Source organism: Coregonus clupeaformis, unplaced genomic scaffold, assembly GCF_020615455.1.
Source record: "Coregonus clupeaformis isolate EN_2021a unplaced genomic scaffold, ASM2061545v1 scaf1016, whole genome shotgun sequence".
Lineage (NCBI taxonomy): Eukaryota > Metazoa > Chordata > Actinopteri > Salmoniformes > Salmonidae > Coregonus > Coregonus clupeaformis.
Window position 1 is genome coordinate 132,501 of NW_025534470.1, and position 17,554 is coordinate 150,054.

General features: G+C 40.6%; 1 protein-coding gene across 1 annotated transcript in view; it reads left to right on the forward strand.

The window, feature by feature from the left end:
* Positions 1 to 17,554, forward strand: part of ern2 (endoplasmic reticulum to nucleus signaling 2) — a 139,265-nt gene that overhangs the window by 98,734 nt on the left and 22,977 nt on the right. Inside the window, exons 19-20 of the mRNA XM_045217336.1 lie at positions 5,710 to 5,806; positions 7,117 to 7,316. Coding sequence (XP_045073271.1) covers positions 5,710 to 5,806; positions 7,117 to 7,316 — 297 coding nt within the window. The remainder of the gene's footprint in view (positions 1 to 5,709; positions 5,807 to 7,116; positions 7,317 to 17,554) is intronic.

Sequence of the window (17,554 nt, forward strand, 5' to 3'; positions counted from 1 at the left end):
AACCTGGTAGTGTGTGTGTATATAACCTGGTAGTGTGTATATATAACCTGGTAGTGTGTATATATAACCTGGTAGTGTGTATATATAACCTGGTAGTGTGTATATATAACCTGGTAGTGTGTGTATATAACCTGGTAGTGTGTGTGTATATAACCTGGTAGTGTATATATAACCTGGTAGTGTATATAACCTGGTAGTGTATATATATAACCTGGTAGTGTGTATATATAACCTGGTAGTGTGTATATATAACCTGGTAGTGTGTATATATAACCTGGTAGTGTGTATATATAACCTGGTAGTGTGTATATATAACCTGGTAGTGTGTATATATAACCTGGTAGTGTGTATATATAACCTGGTAGTGTGTGTATATAACCTGGTAGTGTGTATATATAACCTGGTAGTGTGTGTATATAACCTGGTAGTGTGTGTATATAACCTGGTAGTGTGTGTATATAACCTGGTAGTGTGTGTATATAACCTGGTAGTGTGTATATATAACCTGGTAGTGTGTATATAACCTGGTAGTGTGTGTATATAACCTGGTAGTGTGTGTATATAACCTGGTAGTGTGTATATATAACCTGGTAGTGTGTATATATAACCTGGTAGTGTGTATACAGTGGGGGAAAAAAGTATTTAGTCAGCCACCAATTGTGCAAGTTCTCCCACTTAAAAAGATGAGAGAGGCCTGTAATTTTCATCATAGGTACACGTCAGCTATGACAGACAAAATGAGAAAAAAAAATCCAGAAAATCACATTGAAGGATTTTTAATGAATTTATTTGCAAATTATGGTGGAAAATAAGTATTTGGTCATCTACAAACAAGCAAGATTTCTGGCTCTCACAGACCTGTAACTTCTTCTTTAAGAGGCTCCTCTGTCCTCCACTCGTTACCTGTATTAATGGCACCTGTTTGAACTTGTTATCAGTATAAAAGACACCTGTCCACAACCTCAAACAGTCACACTCCAAACTCCACTATGGCCAAGACCAAAGAGCTGTCAAAGGACACCAGAAACAAAATTGTAGACCTGCACCAGGCTGGGAAGACTGAATCTGCAATAGGTAAGCAGCTTGGTTTGAAGAAATCAACTGTGGGAGCAATTATTAGGAAATGGAAGACATACAAGACCACTGATAATCTCCCTCGATCTGGGGCTCCACGCAAGATCTCACCCCGTGGGGTCAAAATGATCACAAGAATGGGAGCAAAAATCCCAGAACCACACAGGGGGACCTAGTGAATGACCTGCAGAGAGCTGGGACCAAAGTAACAAAGCCTACCATCAGTAACACACTACGCCGCCAGGGACTCAAATCCTGCAGTGCAAGACGTGTCCCCCTGCTTAAGCCAGTACATGTCCAGGCCCGTCTGAAGTTTGCTAGAGTACATTTGGATGATCCAGAAGAGGATTGGGAGAATGTCAGATGAAACCAAAATATAACTTTTTGGTAAAAACTCAACTCGTCGTGTTTGGAAGACAAAGAATGCTGAGTTGCATCCAAAGAACACCATACCTACTGTGAAGCATGGGGGTGGAAACATCATGCTTTGGGGCTGTTTTTCTGCAAAGGGACCAGGACGACTGATCCGTGTAAAGGAAAGAATGAATGGGGCCATGTATCGTGAGATTTTGAGTGAAAACCTCCTTCCATCAGCAAGGGCATTGAAGATGAAACGTGGCTGGGTCTTTCAGCATGACAATGATCCCAAACACACCGCCCGGGACAACGAAGGAGTGGCTTCGTAAGAAGCATTTCAAGGTCCTGGAGTGGCCTAGCCAGTCTCCTGATCTCAACCCCCATAGAAAATCTTTGGAGGGAGTTGAAAGTCTGTGTTGCCCAGCGACAGCCCCAAAACATCACTGCTCTAGAGGAGATCTGCATGGAGGAATGGGCCAAAATAGCAGCAACTGTGTGTGAAAACCTTGTGAAGACTTACAGAAAACGTTTGACCTGTGTCATTGCCAACAAAGGGTATATAACAAAGTATTGAGAAACGTTTGTTATTGATCAAATACTTATTTTCCACCATAATTTGCAAATAAATTCATTAAAAATCCTACAATGTGATTTTCTGGATTTTTTTTTCTCATTTTGTCTGTCATAGTTGACGTGTACCTATGATGAAAATTACAGGCCTCTCTCATCTTTTTAAGTGGGAGAACTTGCACAATTGGTGGCTGACTAAATACTTTTTTTCCCCACTGTATATAACCTGGTAGTGTGTATATAACCTGGTAGTGTGTATATATAACCTGGTAGTGTGTATATATAACCTGGTAGTGTGTATATATAACCTGGTAGTGTGTATATATAACCTGGTAGTGTGTATATATAACCTGGTAGTGTGTGTATATAACCTGGTAGTGTGTATATATAACCTGGTAGTGTGTATCTATAACCTGGTAGTGTGTATATATAACCTGGTAGTGTGTATATATAACCTGGTAGTGTGTGTATATAACCTGGTAGTGTGTATCTATAACCTGGTAGTGTGTATATAACCTGGTAGTGTATATATATATAACCTGGTAGTGTGTATATATAACCTGGTAGTGTGTATCTATAACCTGGTAGTGTGTATATATAACCTGGTAGTGTGTATATATAACCTGGTAGTGTGTGTATATAACCTGGTAGTGTATATAACCTGGTAGTGTGTGTATATAACCTGGTAGTGTATATAACCTGGTAGTGTGTGTATATAACCTGGTAGTGTGTGTATATAACCTGGTAGTGTGTATATATATAACCTGGTAGTGTGTATATATATAACCTGGTAGTGTGTGTATATAACCTGGTAGTGTGTATATATAACCTGGTAGTGTGTATATATAACCTGGTAGTGTTTGTATATAACCTGGTAGTGTATATAACCTGGTAGTGTGTGTATATAACCTGGTAGTGTGTATATATATAACCTGGTAGTGTGTATATATATAACCTGGTAGTGTGTGTATATAACCTGGTAGTGTGTATATATAACCTGGTAGTGTGTGTATATAACCTGGTAGTGTGTATATATATAACCTGGTAGTGTGTGTATATAACCTGGTAGTGTGTATATATAACCTGGTAGTGTGTGTATATAACCTGGTAGTGTGTGTATATAACCTGGTAGTGTGTGTATATAACCTGGTAGTGTGTATATAACCTGGTAGTGTGTATATAACCTGGTAGTGTATATATAACCTGGTAGTGTGTATATATAACCTGGTAGTGTGTATATATAACCTGGTAGTGTGTATATATAACCTGGTAGTGTGTGTATATAACCTGGTAGTGTGTGTATATAACCTGGTAGTGTGTGTATATATAACCTGGTAGTGTGTATATATAACCTGGTAGTGTGTATATATAACCTGGTAGTGTGTGTATATAACCTGGTAGTGTGTGTATATAACCTGGTAGTGTGTATATATAACCTGGTAGTGTGTATATAACCTGGTAGTGTGTATATATAACCTGGTAGTGTGTATATATAACCTGGTAGTGTGTATATATAACCTGGTAGTGTGTATATATAACCTGGTAGTGTGTATATAACCTGGTAGTGTGTATATATAACCTGGTAGTGTGTGTATATAACCTGGTAGTGTGTATATATAACCTGGTAGTGTGTATATATAACCTGGTAGTGTGTATATATAACCTGGTAGTGTATATATAACCTGGTAGTGTGTATATATAACCTGGTAGTGTGTATATATAACCTGGTAGTGTGTATATATAACCTGGTCGTGTGTATATATAACCTGGTCGTGTGTATATATAACCTGGTAGTGTGTATATAACCTGGTAGTGTGTATATATATAACCTGGTAGTGTGTATATATAACCTGGTAGTGTGTATATATAACCTGGTAGTGTGTATATATAACCTGGTCGTGTGTATATATAACCTGGTAGTGTGTATATAACCTGGTAGTGTATATATATAACCTGGTAGTGTGTATATAACCTGGTAGTGTGTGTATATAACCTGGTAGTGTGTATATAACCTGGTAGTGTGTGTATATAACCTGGTAGTGTGTATATATAACCTGGTAGTGTGTATATATAACCTGGTAGTGTGTATATATAACCTGGTAGTGTGTATATATAACCTGGTCGTGTGTATATATAACCTGGTCGTGTGTATATATAACCTGGTCGTGTGTATATATAACCTGGTAGTGTGTATATAACCTGGTAGTGTATATATAACCTGGTAGTGTGTATATATAACCTGGTAGTGTGTATATATAACCTGGTAGTGTGTATATAACCTGGTAGTGTATATATAACCTGGTAGTGTGTATATATAACCTGGTAGTGTGTATATAACCTGGTAGTGTATATATATAACCTGGTAGTGTATATATAACCTGGTAGTGTGTGTATATATAACCTGGTAGTGTGTATATATAACCTGGTAGTGTGTATATATAACCTGGTAGTGTGTATATATAACCTGGTAGTGTGTATATATAACCTGGTAGTGTATATATATAACCTGGTAGTGTGTATATATAACCTGGTAGTGTGTATATATAACCTGGTAGTGTATATATATAACCTGGTAGTGTATATATATAACCTGGTATTGTGTATATATAACCTGGTAGTGTATATATAACCTGGTAGTGTGTATATATAACCTGGTAGTGTGTATATATAACCTGGTAGTGTATATATAACCTGGTAGTGTGTATATATAACCTGGTAGTGTGTATATATAACCTGGTAGTGTGTATATATAACCTGGTAGTGTGTATATATAACCTGGTAGTGTGTATATAACCTGGTAGTGTATATATATAACCTGGTAGTGTATATATATAACCTGGTATTGTGTATATATAACCTGGTAGTGTATATATAACCTGGTAGTGTGTGTATATAACCTGGTAGTGTATATATAACCTGGTAGTGTGTATATATAACCTGGTAGTGTGTGTATATAACCTGGTAGTGTATATATAACCTGGTAGTGTGTGTATATAACCTGGTAGTGTGTATATATAACCTGGTAGTGTATATATAACCTGGTAGTGTGTGTATATAACCTGGTAGTGTGTATATAACCTGGTAGTGTGTATATATAACCTGGTAGTGTATATATATAACCTGGTAGTGTGTATATATAACCTGGTAGTGTGTGTATATAACCTGGTAGTGTATATATAACCTGGTAGTGTGTATATATAACCTGGTAGTGTGTGTATATAACCTGGTAGTGTATATATAACCTGGTAGTGTGTATATATAACCTGGTAGTGTGTGTATATAACCTGGTAGTGTATATATAACCTGGTAGTGTGTGTATATAACCTGGTAGTGTGTATATATAACCTGGTAGTGTATATATAACCTGGTAGTGTGTGTATATAACCTGGTAGTGTGTATATAACCTGGTAGTGTGTATATATAACCTGGTAGTGTATATATATAACCTGGTAGTGTGTATATATAACCTGGTAGTGTGTATATATAACCTGGTAGTGTATATATATATATCCTGGTAGTGTGTGTATATATAACCTGGTAGTGTGTATATAACCTGGTAGTGTGTATATATAACCTGGTAGTGTGTATATATAACCTGGTAGTGTGTATATATAACCTGGTAGTGTATATATATAACCTGGTAGTGTGTATATATAACCTGGTAGTGTGTATAATGTATTTAACTTGTGTGTTCTCTGCTGTCCCCAGTATGTGGAGGATCCGTCGTGCCACGCTGGTCTCAGGCCTGTTACCGTCCTACAGCAGACCATGTGTGGTCTCAGTCACCTCCACTCTCTCAACATAGGTACTATGGACAGCTGTCTGTCTGTCTGGCTGTCTGTCTGGCTGTCTGTCTGTCTGGCTGTCTGTCTGTCTCAGTCACCTCCACTCTCTCAACATAGGTACTATGGACGGCTGGCTGGCTGGCTGTGGTCTCAGTCACCTCCACTCTCTCAACATACAGTGGGGAGAACATGCAATAAAATGCAAATTAATTACTTAAAAATCATACAATGTGATTTTCTGGATTGTTGTTTTAGATTCCGTCTCTCACAGTTGAAGTGTACCTATGATAAAAATGACAGACCTCTACATGCTTTGTAAGTAGGAAAACCTGCCAAATCGGCAGTGTATCAAATACTTGTTCTCCCCACTGTAGGTTCTAATACACACCTATCTGCAGTGGTGGAAAAAGTACCCAGTTGTCATACTTGAGTAAAAGTATCGATACCTTAATAGAAAATTACTCAAGTAAAAGTTAAAGTCACCCAGTATAATACTACTTGCGTAAAAGTCTAAAAGTATTTGGTTCTAAATATAAAGTAAATGTAAATGTTGAAATAAACCATTAAAATTATAGACTGATCATGTCTTTGTCAGTGGGCAAACGTACAAAATCAGCAGGGGATCAAATACTTTTTCCCCTCGCTGTACACCTCTCTACCTCCATCTCTCTATCTCTCCCTCTCATTAAGTACACTGCTCTCTATCTACGATCGCTCTCTTTTTCCTTTCAGGATTTTATTTTCAATTCAAACCTATTGAATAAACTTTACTGACACGATGTTGAATCTGAATTTTGATGACTAGTGACTGAACACAGATTGGACCAGTTGTGATTTGGACTCAGACTTGGACTAGACCGGTAGTGACTTTGTTGTCTTCCCTGCATAATTCAATTAGATAACTGTGTTGTCTAGTTATCCTTCCAAGGTGCAACAATACTGAGCAGAAATAGAAGTTGGACTCGAGGTTTAGTGACTTGACTACACCAATGTTGACACCTCTCTGCCTCTATTTCACTGAACCTCTATTTCTCTCTCTCTCTCTCGCTCTCTCTCTCTCTCTCTCTCTCTCTCTCTCTCTCTCTCTCTCTCTCTCTCTCTCTCTCTCTCTCTCTCTCTCTCTCTCTCTCTCTCTCTCTCTCTCTCTCTCTCTCTCTCTCTCTCTCTCTCTCTCTCTCTCTCTCTCTCTCTCTCTCTCTCTCTCTCTCTCTCTCTCTCTCTCTCTCTCTCTCTCTCTCTCTCTCTCTCTCTCTCTCTCTCTCTCTCTCTCTCTCTCTCTCTGTCTCTCTGTCTCTCTGTCTCTCTCTCTCTCTCTCCCTCCGGTCTCCAGTCCACAGGGATCTGAAGCCTCGTAACATCCTGTTGTCTCAGCCAGGGCCCCTGGGGCGGGTGAGAGCGCTGATATCAGACTTCGGGCTGTGTAAGAAGATCCCTGAAGGAAGGACTAGTTTCTCTCTCCGCTCGGGGATACCGGGGACAGAGGGGTGGATCGCCCCGGAAGTACTGCTGGACACACCTGGAAACAACCCGGTGAGAGAGAGAGAGACACACACACACACACACACACACACAGAGCCACTGAAACCCGACTATCACTATAAAGTCCTCATTGAGCAAGAACGCTTGAACATAGTGAATTAAATAATTAATTATTATGAATTAAATAATATAAGGTCTTGATATCTTTCTATCCTCTGTGACCTGATAGACGTGTTCTCAGCAGGCTGCGTGTTCTAGTGTGTTCTACTACTACAATAATACTTCTCCTCCTTCCTCTCTCTCTCTAGTGTGTTCTACCACTACTATAATACTTCTCCTCCTTCCTCTCTCTCTCTAGTGTGTTCTACCACTACTATAATACTTCTCCTCCTTCCTCTCTCTCTCTAGTGTGTTCTACCACTACTATAATACTTCTCCTCCTTCCTCTCTCTCTCTAGTGTGTTCTACCACTACTATAATACTTCTCCTCCTTCCTCTCTCTCTCTAGTGTGTTCTACCACTACTATAATACTTCTCCTCCTTCCTCTCTCTCTCTCTAGTGTGATTCTACCACTACTATAATACTTCTCCTCCTTCCTCTCTCTCTCTCTCTAGTGTGTTCTACCACTACTATAATACTTCTCCTCCTTCCTCTCTCTCTCTCGAGTGTGTTCTACCACTACTATAATACTTCTCCTCCTTCCTCTCTCTCTCTAGTGTGTTCTACCACTACTATAATACTTCTCCTCCTTCCTCTCTCTCTCTAGTGTGTTCTACCACTACTATAATACTTCTCCTCCTTCCTCTCTCTCTCTAGTGTGTTCTACCACTACTATAATACTTCTCCTCCTTCCTCTCTCTCTCTAGTGTGTTCTACCACTACTATAATACTTCTCCTCCTTCCTCTCTCTCTCTAGTGTGTTCTACCACTACTATAATACTTCTCCTCCTTCCTCTCTCTCTCTCTAGTGTGTTTCTACCACTACTATAATACTTCTCCTCCTTCCTCTCTCTCTCTAGTGTGTTCTACCACTACTATAATACTTCTCCTCCTTCCTCTCTCTCTCTAGTGTGTTCTACCACTACTATAATACTTCTCCTCCTTCCTCTCTCTCTCTAGTGTGTTCTACCACTACTATAATACTTCTCCTCCTTCCCTCTCTCTCTCTAGTGTGTTCTACCACTACTATAATACTTCTCCTCCTTCCTCTCTCTCTCTCTAGTGTGTTCTACCACTACTATAATACTTCTCCTCCTTCCTCTCTCTCTCTAGTGTGTTCTACCACTACTATAATACTTCTCCTCCTTCCTTTCTCTCTCTCTAGTGTGTTCTACCACTACTATAATACTTCTCCTCCTTCCTCTCTCTCTCTCTAGTGTGTTCTACCACTACTATAATACTTCTCCTCCTTCCTCTCTCTCTCTAGTGTGTTCTACCACTACTATAATACTTCTCCTCCTTCCTCTCTCTCTCTAGTGTGTTCTACCACTACTATAATACTTCTCCTCCTTCCTCTCTCTCTCTCTAGTGTGTTCTACCACTACTATAATACTTCTCCTCCTTCCTCTCTCTCTCTCTAGTGTGTTCTACACTACTATAATACTTCTCCTCCTTCTCTCTCTCTCTCTAGTGTGTTCTACCACTACTATAATACTTCTCCTCCTTCCTCTCTCTCTCTAGTGTGTTCTACCACTACTATAATACTTCTCCTCCTTCCTCTCTCTCTCTCTCTAGTGTGTTCTACCACTACTATAATACTTCTCCTCCTTCCTCTCTCTCTCTAGTGTGTTCTACCACTACTATAATACTTCTCCTCCTTCCTCTCTCTCTCTCTAGTGTGTTCTACCACTACTATAATACTTCTCCTCCTTCCTCTCTCTCTCTAGTGTGTTCTACCACTACTATAATACTTCTCCTCCTTCCTCTCTCTCTCTAGTGTGTTCTACCACTACTATAATACTTCTCCTCCTTCCTCTCTCTCTCTAGTGTGTTCTACCACTACTATAATACTTCTCCTCCTTCCTCTCTCTCTCTCTAGTGTGTTTCTACCACTACTATAATACTTCTCCTCCTTCCTCTCTCTCTCTAGTGTGTTCTACCACTACTATAATACTTCTCCTCCTTCCTCTCTCTCTCTAGTGTGTTCTACCACTACTATAATACTTCTCCTCCTTCCTCTCTCTCTCTCTAGTGTGTTCTACCACTACTATAATACTTCTCCTCCTTCCTCTCTCTCTCTCTCTAGTGTGTTCTACCACTACTATAATACTTCTCCTCCTTCCTCTCTCTCTCTAGTGTGTTCTACCACTACTATAATACTTCTCCTCCTTCCTCTCTCTCTCTAGTGTGTTCTACCACTACTATAATACTTCTCCTCCTTCCTCTCTCTCTCTAGTGTGTTTCTACCACTACTATAATACTTCTCCTCCTTCTCTCTCTCTCTCTAGTGTGTTCTACCACTACTATAATACTTCTCCTCCTTCCTCTCTCTCTCTCTAGTGTGTTCTACCACTACTATAATACTTCTCCTCCTTCCTCTCTCTCTCTAGTGTGTTCTACCACTACTATAATACTTCTCCTCCTTCCCTCTCTCTCTCTAGTGTGTTCTACCACTACTATAATACTTCTCCTCCTTCCTCTCTCTCTCTCTAGTGTGTTCTACCACTACTATAATACTTCTCCTCCTTCCCTCTCTCTCTAGTGTGTTCTACCACTACTATAATACTTCTCCTCCTTCCTCTCTCTCTCTAGTGTGTTCTACCACTACTATAATACTTCTCCTCCTTCCTCTCTCTCTCTAGTGTGTTCTACCACTACTATAATACTTCTCCTCCTTCCTCTCTCTCTCTCTAGTGTGTTCTACCACTACTATAATACTTCTCCTCCTTCCTCTCTCTCTCTCTAGTGTGTTCTACCACTACTATAATACTTCTCCTCCTTCCCTCTCTCTCTCTAGTGTGTTCTACCACTACTATAATACTTCTCCTCCTTCCTCTCTCTCTCTCTAGTGTGTTCTACCACTACTATAATACTTCTCCTCCTTCCTCTCTCTCTCTCTAGTGTGTTCTACCACTACTATAATACTTCTCCTCCTTCCTCTCTCTCTCTCTAGTGTGTTCTACCACTACTATAATACTTCTCCTCCTTCCTCTCTCTCTCTCTAGTGTGTTCTACCACTACTATAATACTTCTCCTCCTTCCTCTCTCTCTCTCTAGTGTGTTCTACCACTACTATAATACTTCTCCTCCTTCCCTCTCTCTCTCTAGTGTGTTCTACCACTACTATAATACTTCTCCTCCTTCCTCTCTCTCTCTCTAGTGTGTTCTACCACTACTATAATACTTCTCCTCCTTCCTCTCTCTCTCTAGTGTGTTCTACCACTACTATAATACTTCTCCTCCTTCCTCCTCTCTCTCTCTAGTGTGTTCTACCACTACTATAATGCTTCTCCTCCTTCCTCTCTCTCTCTCTAGTGTGTTCTACCACTACTATAATACTTCTCCTCCTTCCTCTCTCTCTCTAGTGTGTTTCTACCACTACTATAATACTTCTCCTCCTTCCTCTCTCTCTCTAGTGTGTTCTACCACTACTATAATACTTCTCCTCCTTCCTCTCTCTCTCTCTAGTGTGTTCTACCACTACTATAATACTTCTCCTCCTTCCTCTCTCTCTCTAGTGTGTTCTACCACTACTATAATACTTCTCCTCCTTCCTCTCTCTCTCTAGTGTGTTCTACCACTACTATAATACTTCTCCTCCTTCCTCTCTCTCTCTCTAGTGTGTTCTACCACTACTATAATACTTCTCCTCCTTCCTCTCTCTCTCTCTAGTGTGTTCTACCACTACTATAATACTTCTCCTCCTTCCTCTCTCTCTCTAGTGTGTTCTACCACTACTATAATACTTCTCCTCCTTCCTCTCTCTCTCTAGTGTGTTCTACCACTACTATAATACTTCTCCTCCTTCCTCTCTCTCTCTAGTGTGTTCTACCACTACTATAATACTTCTCCTCCTTCCCTCTCTCTCTCTAGTGTGTTCTACCACTACTATAATACTTCTCCTCCTTCTCTCTCTCTCTAGTGTGTTCTACCACTACTATAATACTTCTCCTCCTTCTTCTCTCTCTCTCTCTAGTGTGTTCTACCACTACTATAATACTTCTCCTCCTTCCTCTCTCTCTCTAGTGTGTTCTACCACTACTATAATACTTCTCCTCCTTCCTCTCTCTCTCTCTAGTGTGTTCTACCACTACTATAATACTTCTCCTCCTTCCTCTCTCTCTCTAGTGTGTTCTACCACTACTATAATACTTCTCCTCCTTCCTCTCTCTCTCTCTAGTGTGTTCTACCACTACTATAATACTTCTCCTCCTTCCTCTCTCTCTCTCTAGTGTGTTTCTACCACTACTATAATACTTCTCCTCCTTCTCTCTCTCTCTCTAGTGTGTTCTACCACTACTATAATACTTCTCCTCCTCCTCTCTCTCTCTAGTGTGTTTCTACCACTACTATAATACTTCTCCTCCTTCCTCTCTCTCTCTAGTGTGTTCTACCACTACTATAATACTTCTCCTCCTTCCTCTCTCTCTCTAGTGTGTTTCTACCACTACTATAATACTTCTCCTCCTTCCTCTCTCTCTCTAGTGTGTTCTACCACTACTATAATACTTCTCCTCCTTCCTCTCTCTCTCTAGTGTGTTCTACCACTACTATAATACTTCTCCTCCTTCCTCTCTCTCTCTCTAGTGTGTTTCTACCACTACTATAATACTTCTCCTCCTTCCTCTCTCTCTCTCTAGTGTGTTTCTACCACTACTATAATACTTCTCCTCCTTCCTCTCTCTCTCTAGTGTGTTCTACCACTACTATAATACTTCTCCTCCTTCCTCTCTCTCTCTAGTGTGTTCTACCACTACTATAATACTTCTCCTCCTTCTCTCTCTCTCTCTAGTGTGTTCTACCACTACTATAATACTTCTCCTCCTTCCTCTCTCTCTCTAGTGTGTTCTACCACTACTATAATACTTCTCCTCCTTCCTCTCTCTCTCTAGTGTGTTCTACCACTACTATAATACTTCTCCTCCTTCCCTCTCTCTCTCTAGTGTGTTCTACCACTACTATAATACTTCTCCTCCTTCCTCTCTCTCTCTCTAGTGTGTTCTACCACTACTATAATACTTCTCCTCCTTCCTCTCTCTCTCTCTAGTGTGTTCTACCACTACTATAATACTTCTCCTCCTTCCTCTCTCTCTCTAGTGTGTTTCTACCACTACTATAATACTTCTCCTCCTTCCTCTCTCTCTCTCTAGTGTGTTCTACCACTACTATAATACTTCTCCTCCTTCTCTCTCTCTCTAGTGTGTTCTACCACTACTATAATACTTCTCCTCCTTCCTCTCTCTCTCTAGTGTGTTCTACCACTACTATAATACTTCTCCTCCTTCCTCTCTCTCTCTAGTGTGTTCTACCACTACTATAATACTTCTCCTCCTTCCTCTCTCTCTCTAGTGTGTTTCTACCACTACTATAATACTTCTCCTCCTTCCCTCTCTCTCTCTAGTGTGTTCTACCACTACTATAATACTTCTCCTCCTTCCTCTCTCTCTCTAGTGTGTTCTACCACTACTATAATACTTCTCCTCCTTCCTCTCTCTCTCTAGTGTGTTCTACCACTACTATAATACTTCTCCTCCTTCCTCTCTCTCTCTCTAGTGTGTTCTACCACTACTATAATACTTCTCCTCCTTCCTCTCTCTCTCTCTAGTGTGTTCTACCACTGCTATAATGCTTCTCCTTCCTTCCTCTCTCTCTCTAGTGTGTTCTACCACTACTATAATACTTCTCCTCCTTCCTCTCTCTCTCTAGTGTGTTCTACCACTACTATAATACTTCTCCTCCTTCCTCTCTCTCTCTCTAGTGTGTTTCTACCACTACTATAATACTTCTCCTCCTTCCCCTCTCTCTCTCTCTAGTGTGTTCTACCACTACTATAATACTTCTCCTCCTTCTCTCTCTCTCTAGTGTGTTCTACCACTACTATAATACTTCTCCTCCTTCTTCTCTCTCTCTCTAGTGTGTTCTACCACTACTATAATACTTCTCCTCCTTCTTCCTCTCTCTCTCTCTAGTGTGTTCTACCACTACTATAATACTTCTCCTCCTTCCTCTCTCTCTCTAGTGTGTTCTACCACTACTATAATGCTTCTCCTCCTTCCCTCTCTCTCTCTAGTGTGTTTCTACCACTACTATAATACTTCTCCTCCTTCCTCTCTCTCTCTAGTGTGTTCTACCACTACTATAATACTTCTCCTCCTTCCTCTCTCTCTCTAGTGTGTTCTACCACTACTATAATACTTCTCCTCCTTCCTCTCTCTCTCTAGTGTGTTCTACCACTACTATAATACTTCTCCTCCTTCCTCTCTCTCTCTAGTGTGTTCTACCACTACTATAATACTTCTCCTCCTTCCTCTCTCTCTCTCTAGTGTGTTCTACCACTACTATAATACTTCTCCTCCTTCCTCTCTCTCTCTAGTGTGTTTCTACCACTACTATAATACTTCTCCTCCTTCCTCTCTCTCTCTCTAGTGTGTTCTACCACTACTATAATACTTCTCCTCCTTCCTCTCTCTCTCTCTAGTGTGTTTCTACCACTACTATAATACTTCTCCTCCTTCCTCTCTCTCTCTCTAGTGTGTTCTACCACTACTATAATACTTCTCCTCCTTCCTCTCTCTCTCTAGTGTGTTCTACCACTACTATAATACTTCTCCTCCTTCCTCTCTCTCTCTCTAGTGTGTTCTACCACTACTATAATACTTCTCCTCCTTCCTCTCTCTCTCTCTAGTGTGTTCTACCACTACTATAATACTTCTCCTCCTTCCTCTCTCTCTCTCTCTAGTGTGTTCTACCACTACTATAATACTTCTCCTCCTTCTCTCTCTCTCTAGTGTGTTCTACCACTACTATAATACTTCTCCTCCTTCCTCTCTCTCTCTAGTGTGTTCTACCACTACTATAATACTTCTCCTCCTTCCTCTCTCTCTCTAGTGTGTTCTACCACTACTATAATACTTCTCCTCCTTCCTCTCTCTCTCTAGTGTGTTCTACCACTACTATAATACTTCTCCTCCTTCCTCTCTCTCTCTCGTGTGTTCTACCACTACTATAATACTTCTCCTCTTCCTCTCTCTCTCTAGTGTGTTCTACCACTACTATAATACTTCTCCTCCTTCCTCTCTCTCTCTAGTGTGTTCTACCACTACTATAATACTTCTCCTCCTTCCTTCTCTCTCTCTCTAGTGTGTTCTACCACTACTATAATACTTCTCCTCCTTCCTCTCTCTCTCTAGTGTGTTTCTACCACTACTATAATACTTCTCCTCCTTCCTCTCTCTCTCTAGTGTGTTCTACCACTACTATAATACTTCTCCTCCTTCCTCTCTCTCTCTAGTGTGTTCTACCACTACTATAATACTTCTCCTCCTTCCTCTCTCTCTCTCTCTAGTGTGTTCTACCACTACTATAATACTTCTCCTCCTTCCTCTCTCTCTCTCTCTAGTGTGTTCTACCACTACTATAATACTTCTCCTCCTTCCTCTCTCTCTCTCTAGTGTGTTCTACCACTACTATAATACTTCTCCTCCTTCTCTCTCTCTCTCTAGTGTGTTCTACCACTACTATAATACTTCTCCTCCTTCCTCTCTCTCTCTAGTGTGTTCTACCACTACTATAATACTTCTCCTCCTTCCTCTCTCTCTCTAGTGTGTTTCTACCACTACTATAATGCTTCTCCTCCTTCCTCTCTCTCTCTCTAGTGTGTTCTACCACTACTATAATACTTCTCCTCCTTCCTCTCTCTCTAGTGTGTTTCTACCACTACTATAATACTTCTCCTCCTTCCTCTCTCTCTCTAGTGTGTTCTACCACTACTATAATACTTCTCCTCCTTCCCTCTCTCTCTCTAGTGTGTTCTACCACTACTATAATACTTCTCCTCCTTCCTCTCTCTCTCTAGTGTGTTCTACCACTACTATAATACTTCTCCTCCTTCCTCTCTCTCTCTAGTGTGTTCTACCACTACTATAATACTTCTCCTCCTTCCTCTCTCTCTCTAGTGTGTTTCTACCACTACTATAATACTTCTCCTCCTTCCTCTCTCTCTCTCTAGTGTGTTCTACCACTACTATAATACTTCTCCTCCTTCATCTCTCTCTCTCTAGTGTGTTCTACCACTACTATAATACTTCTCCTCCTTCCTCTCTCTCTCTAGTGTGTTCTACCACTACTATAATACTTCTCCTCCTTCCTCTCTCTCTCTCTAGTGTGTTTCTACCACTACTATAATACTTCTCCTCCTTCCCTCTCTCTCTCTAGTGTGTTTCTACCACTACTATAATACTTCTCCTCCTTCCTCTCTCTCTCTCTAGTGTGTTCTACCACTACTATAATACTTCTCCTCCTTCCCTCTCTCTCTCTAGTGTGTTCTACCACTACTATAATACTTCTCCTCCTTCCTCTCTCTCTCTCTAGTGTGTTCTACCACTACTATAATACTTCTCCTCCTTCCTCTCTCTCTCTAGTGTGTTCTACCACTACTATAATACTTCTCCTCCTTCCTCTCTCTCTCTAGTGTGTTCTACCACTACTATAATACTTCTCCTCCTTCCTCTCTCTCTCTCTAGTGTGTTCTACCACTACTATAATACTTCTCCTCCTTCCTCCCTCTCTCTCTAGTGTGTTTCTACCACTACTATAATACTTCTCCTCCTTCTTCTCTCTCTCTCTAGTGTGTTCTACCACTACTATAATACTTCTCCTCCTTCCCTCTCTCTCTCTAGTGTGTTCTACCACTACTATAATACTTCTCCTCCTTCCTCTCTCTCTCTAGTGTGTTTCTACCACTACTATAATACTTCTCCTCCTTCCTCTCTCTCTGAGTGTGTTCTACCACTACTATAATACTTCTCCTCCTTCCTCTCTCTCTCTAGTGTGTTTCTACCACTACTATAATACTTCTCCTCCTTCCTCTCTCTCTCTAGTGTGTTTCTACCACTACTATAATACTTCTCCTCCTTCCTCTCTCTCTCTAGTGTGTTCTACCACTACTATAATACTTCTCCTCCTTCCTCTCTCTCTCTAGTGTGTTCTACCACTACTATAATACTTCTCCTCCTTCCTCTCTCTCTCTCTAGTGTGTTCTACCACTACTATAATACTTCTCCTCCTTCCTCTCTCTCTCTCTAGTGTGTTCTACCACTACTATAATACTTCTCCTCCTTCCTCTCTCTCTCTAGTGTGTTCTACCACTACTATAATACTTCTCCTCCTTCCTCTCTCTCTCTAGTGTGTTTCTACCACTACTATAATACTTCTCCTCCTTCCCTCTCTCTCTCTCTAGTGTGTTCTACCACTACTATAATACTTCTCCTCCTTCTCTCTCTCTCTCTAGTGTGTTCTACCACTACTATAATACTTCTCCTCCTTCCTCTCTCTCTCTAGTGTGTTCTACCACTACTATAATACTTCTCCTCCTTCCCTCTCTCTCTCTCTAGTGTGTTCTACCACTACTATAATACTTCTCCTCCTTCCTCTCTCTCTCTAGTGTGTTCTACCACTACTATAATACTTCTCCTCCTTCCTCTCTCTCTCTAGTGTGTTCTACCACTACTATAATACTTCTCCTCCTTCCTCTCTCTCTCTAGTGTGTTCTACCACTACTATAATACTTCTCTCTTCCTCTCTCTCTCTAGTGTGTTCTACTACTATAATACTTCTCCTCCTTCTCCTCTCTCTCTCTAGTGTGTTCTACCACTACTATAATACTTCTCCTCCTTCCTCTCTCTCTCTAGTGTGTTCTACCACTACTATAATACTTCTCCTCCTTCCTCTCTCTCTCTCTAGTGTGTTTCTACCACTACTATAATACTTCTCCTCCTTCCTCTCTCTCTCTCTAGTGTGTTCTACCACTACTATAATACTTCTCTCCTTCCCCTCTCTCTCTCAGTGTGTTCTACCACTACTATAATGCTTCTCCTCCTTCTCTCTCTCTCTCTAGTGTGTTCTACCACTACTATAATACTTCTCCTCCTTCCTCTCTCTCTCTCTAGTGTGTTCTACCACTACTATAATACTTCTCCTCCTTCTCTCTCTCTCTAGTGTGTTCTACCACTACTATAATACTTCTCCTCCTTCCTCTCTCTCTCTAGTGTGTTCTACCACTACTATAATACTTCTCCTCCTTCCTCTCTCTCTCTAGTGTGTTCTACCACTACTATAATACTTCTCCTCC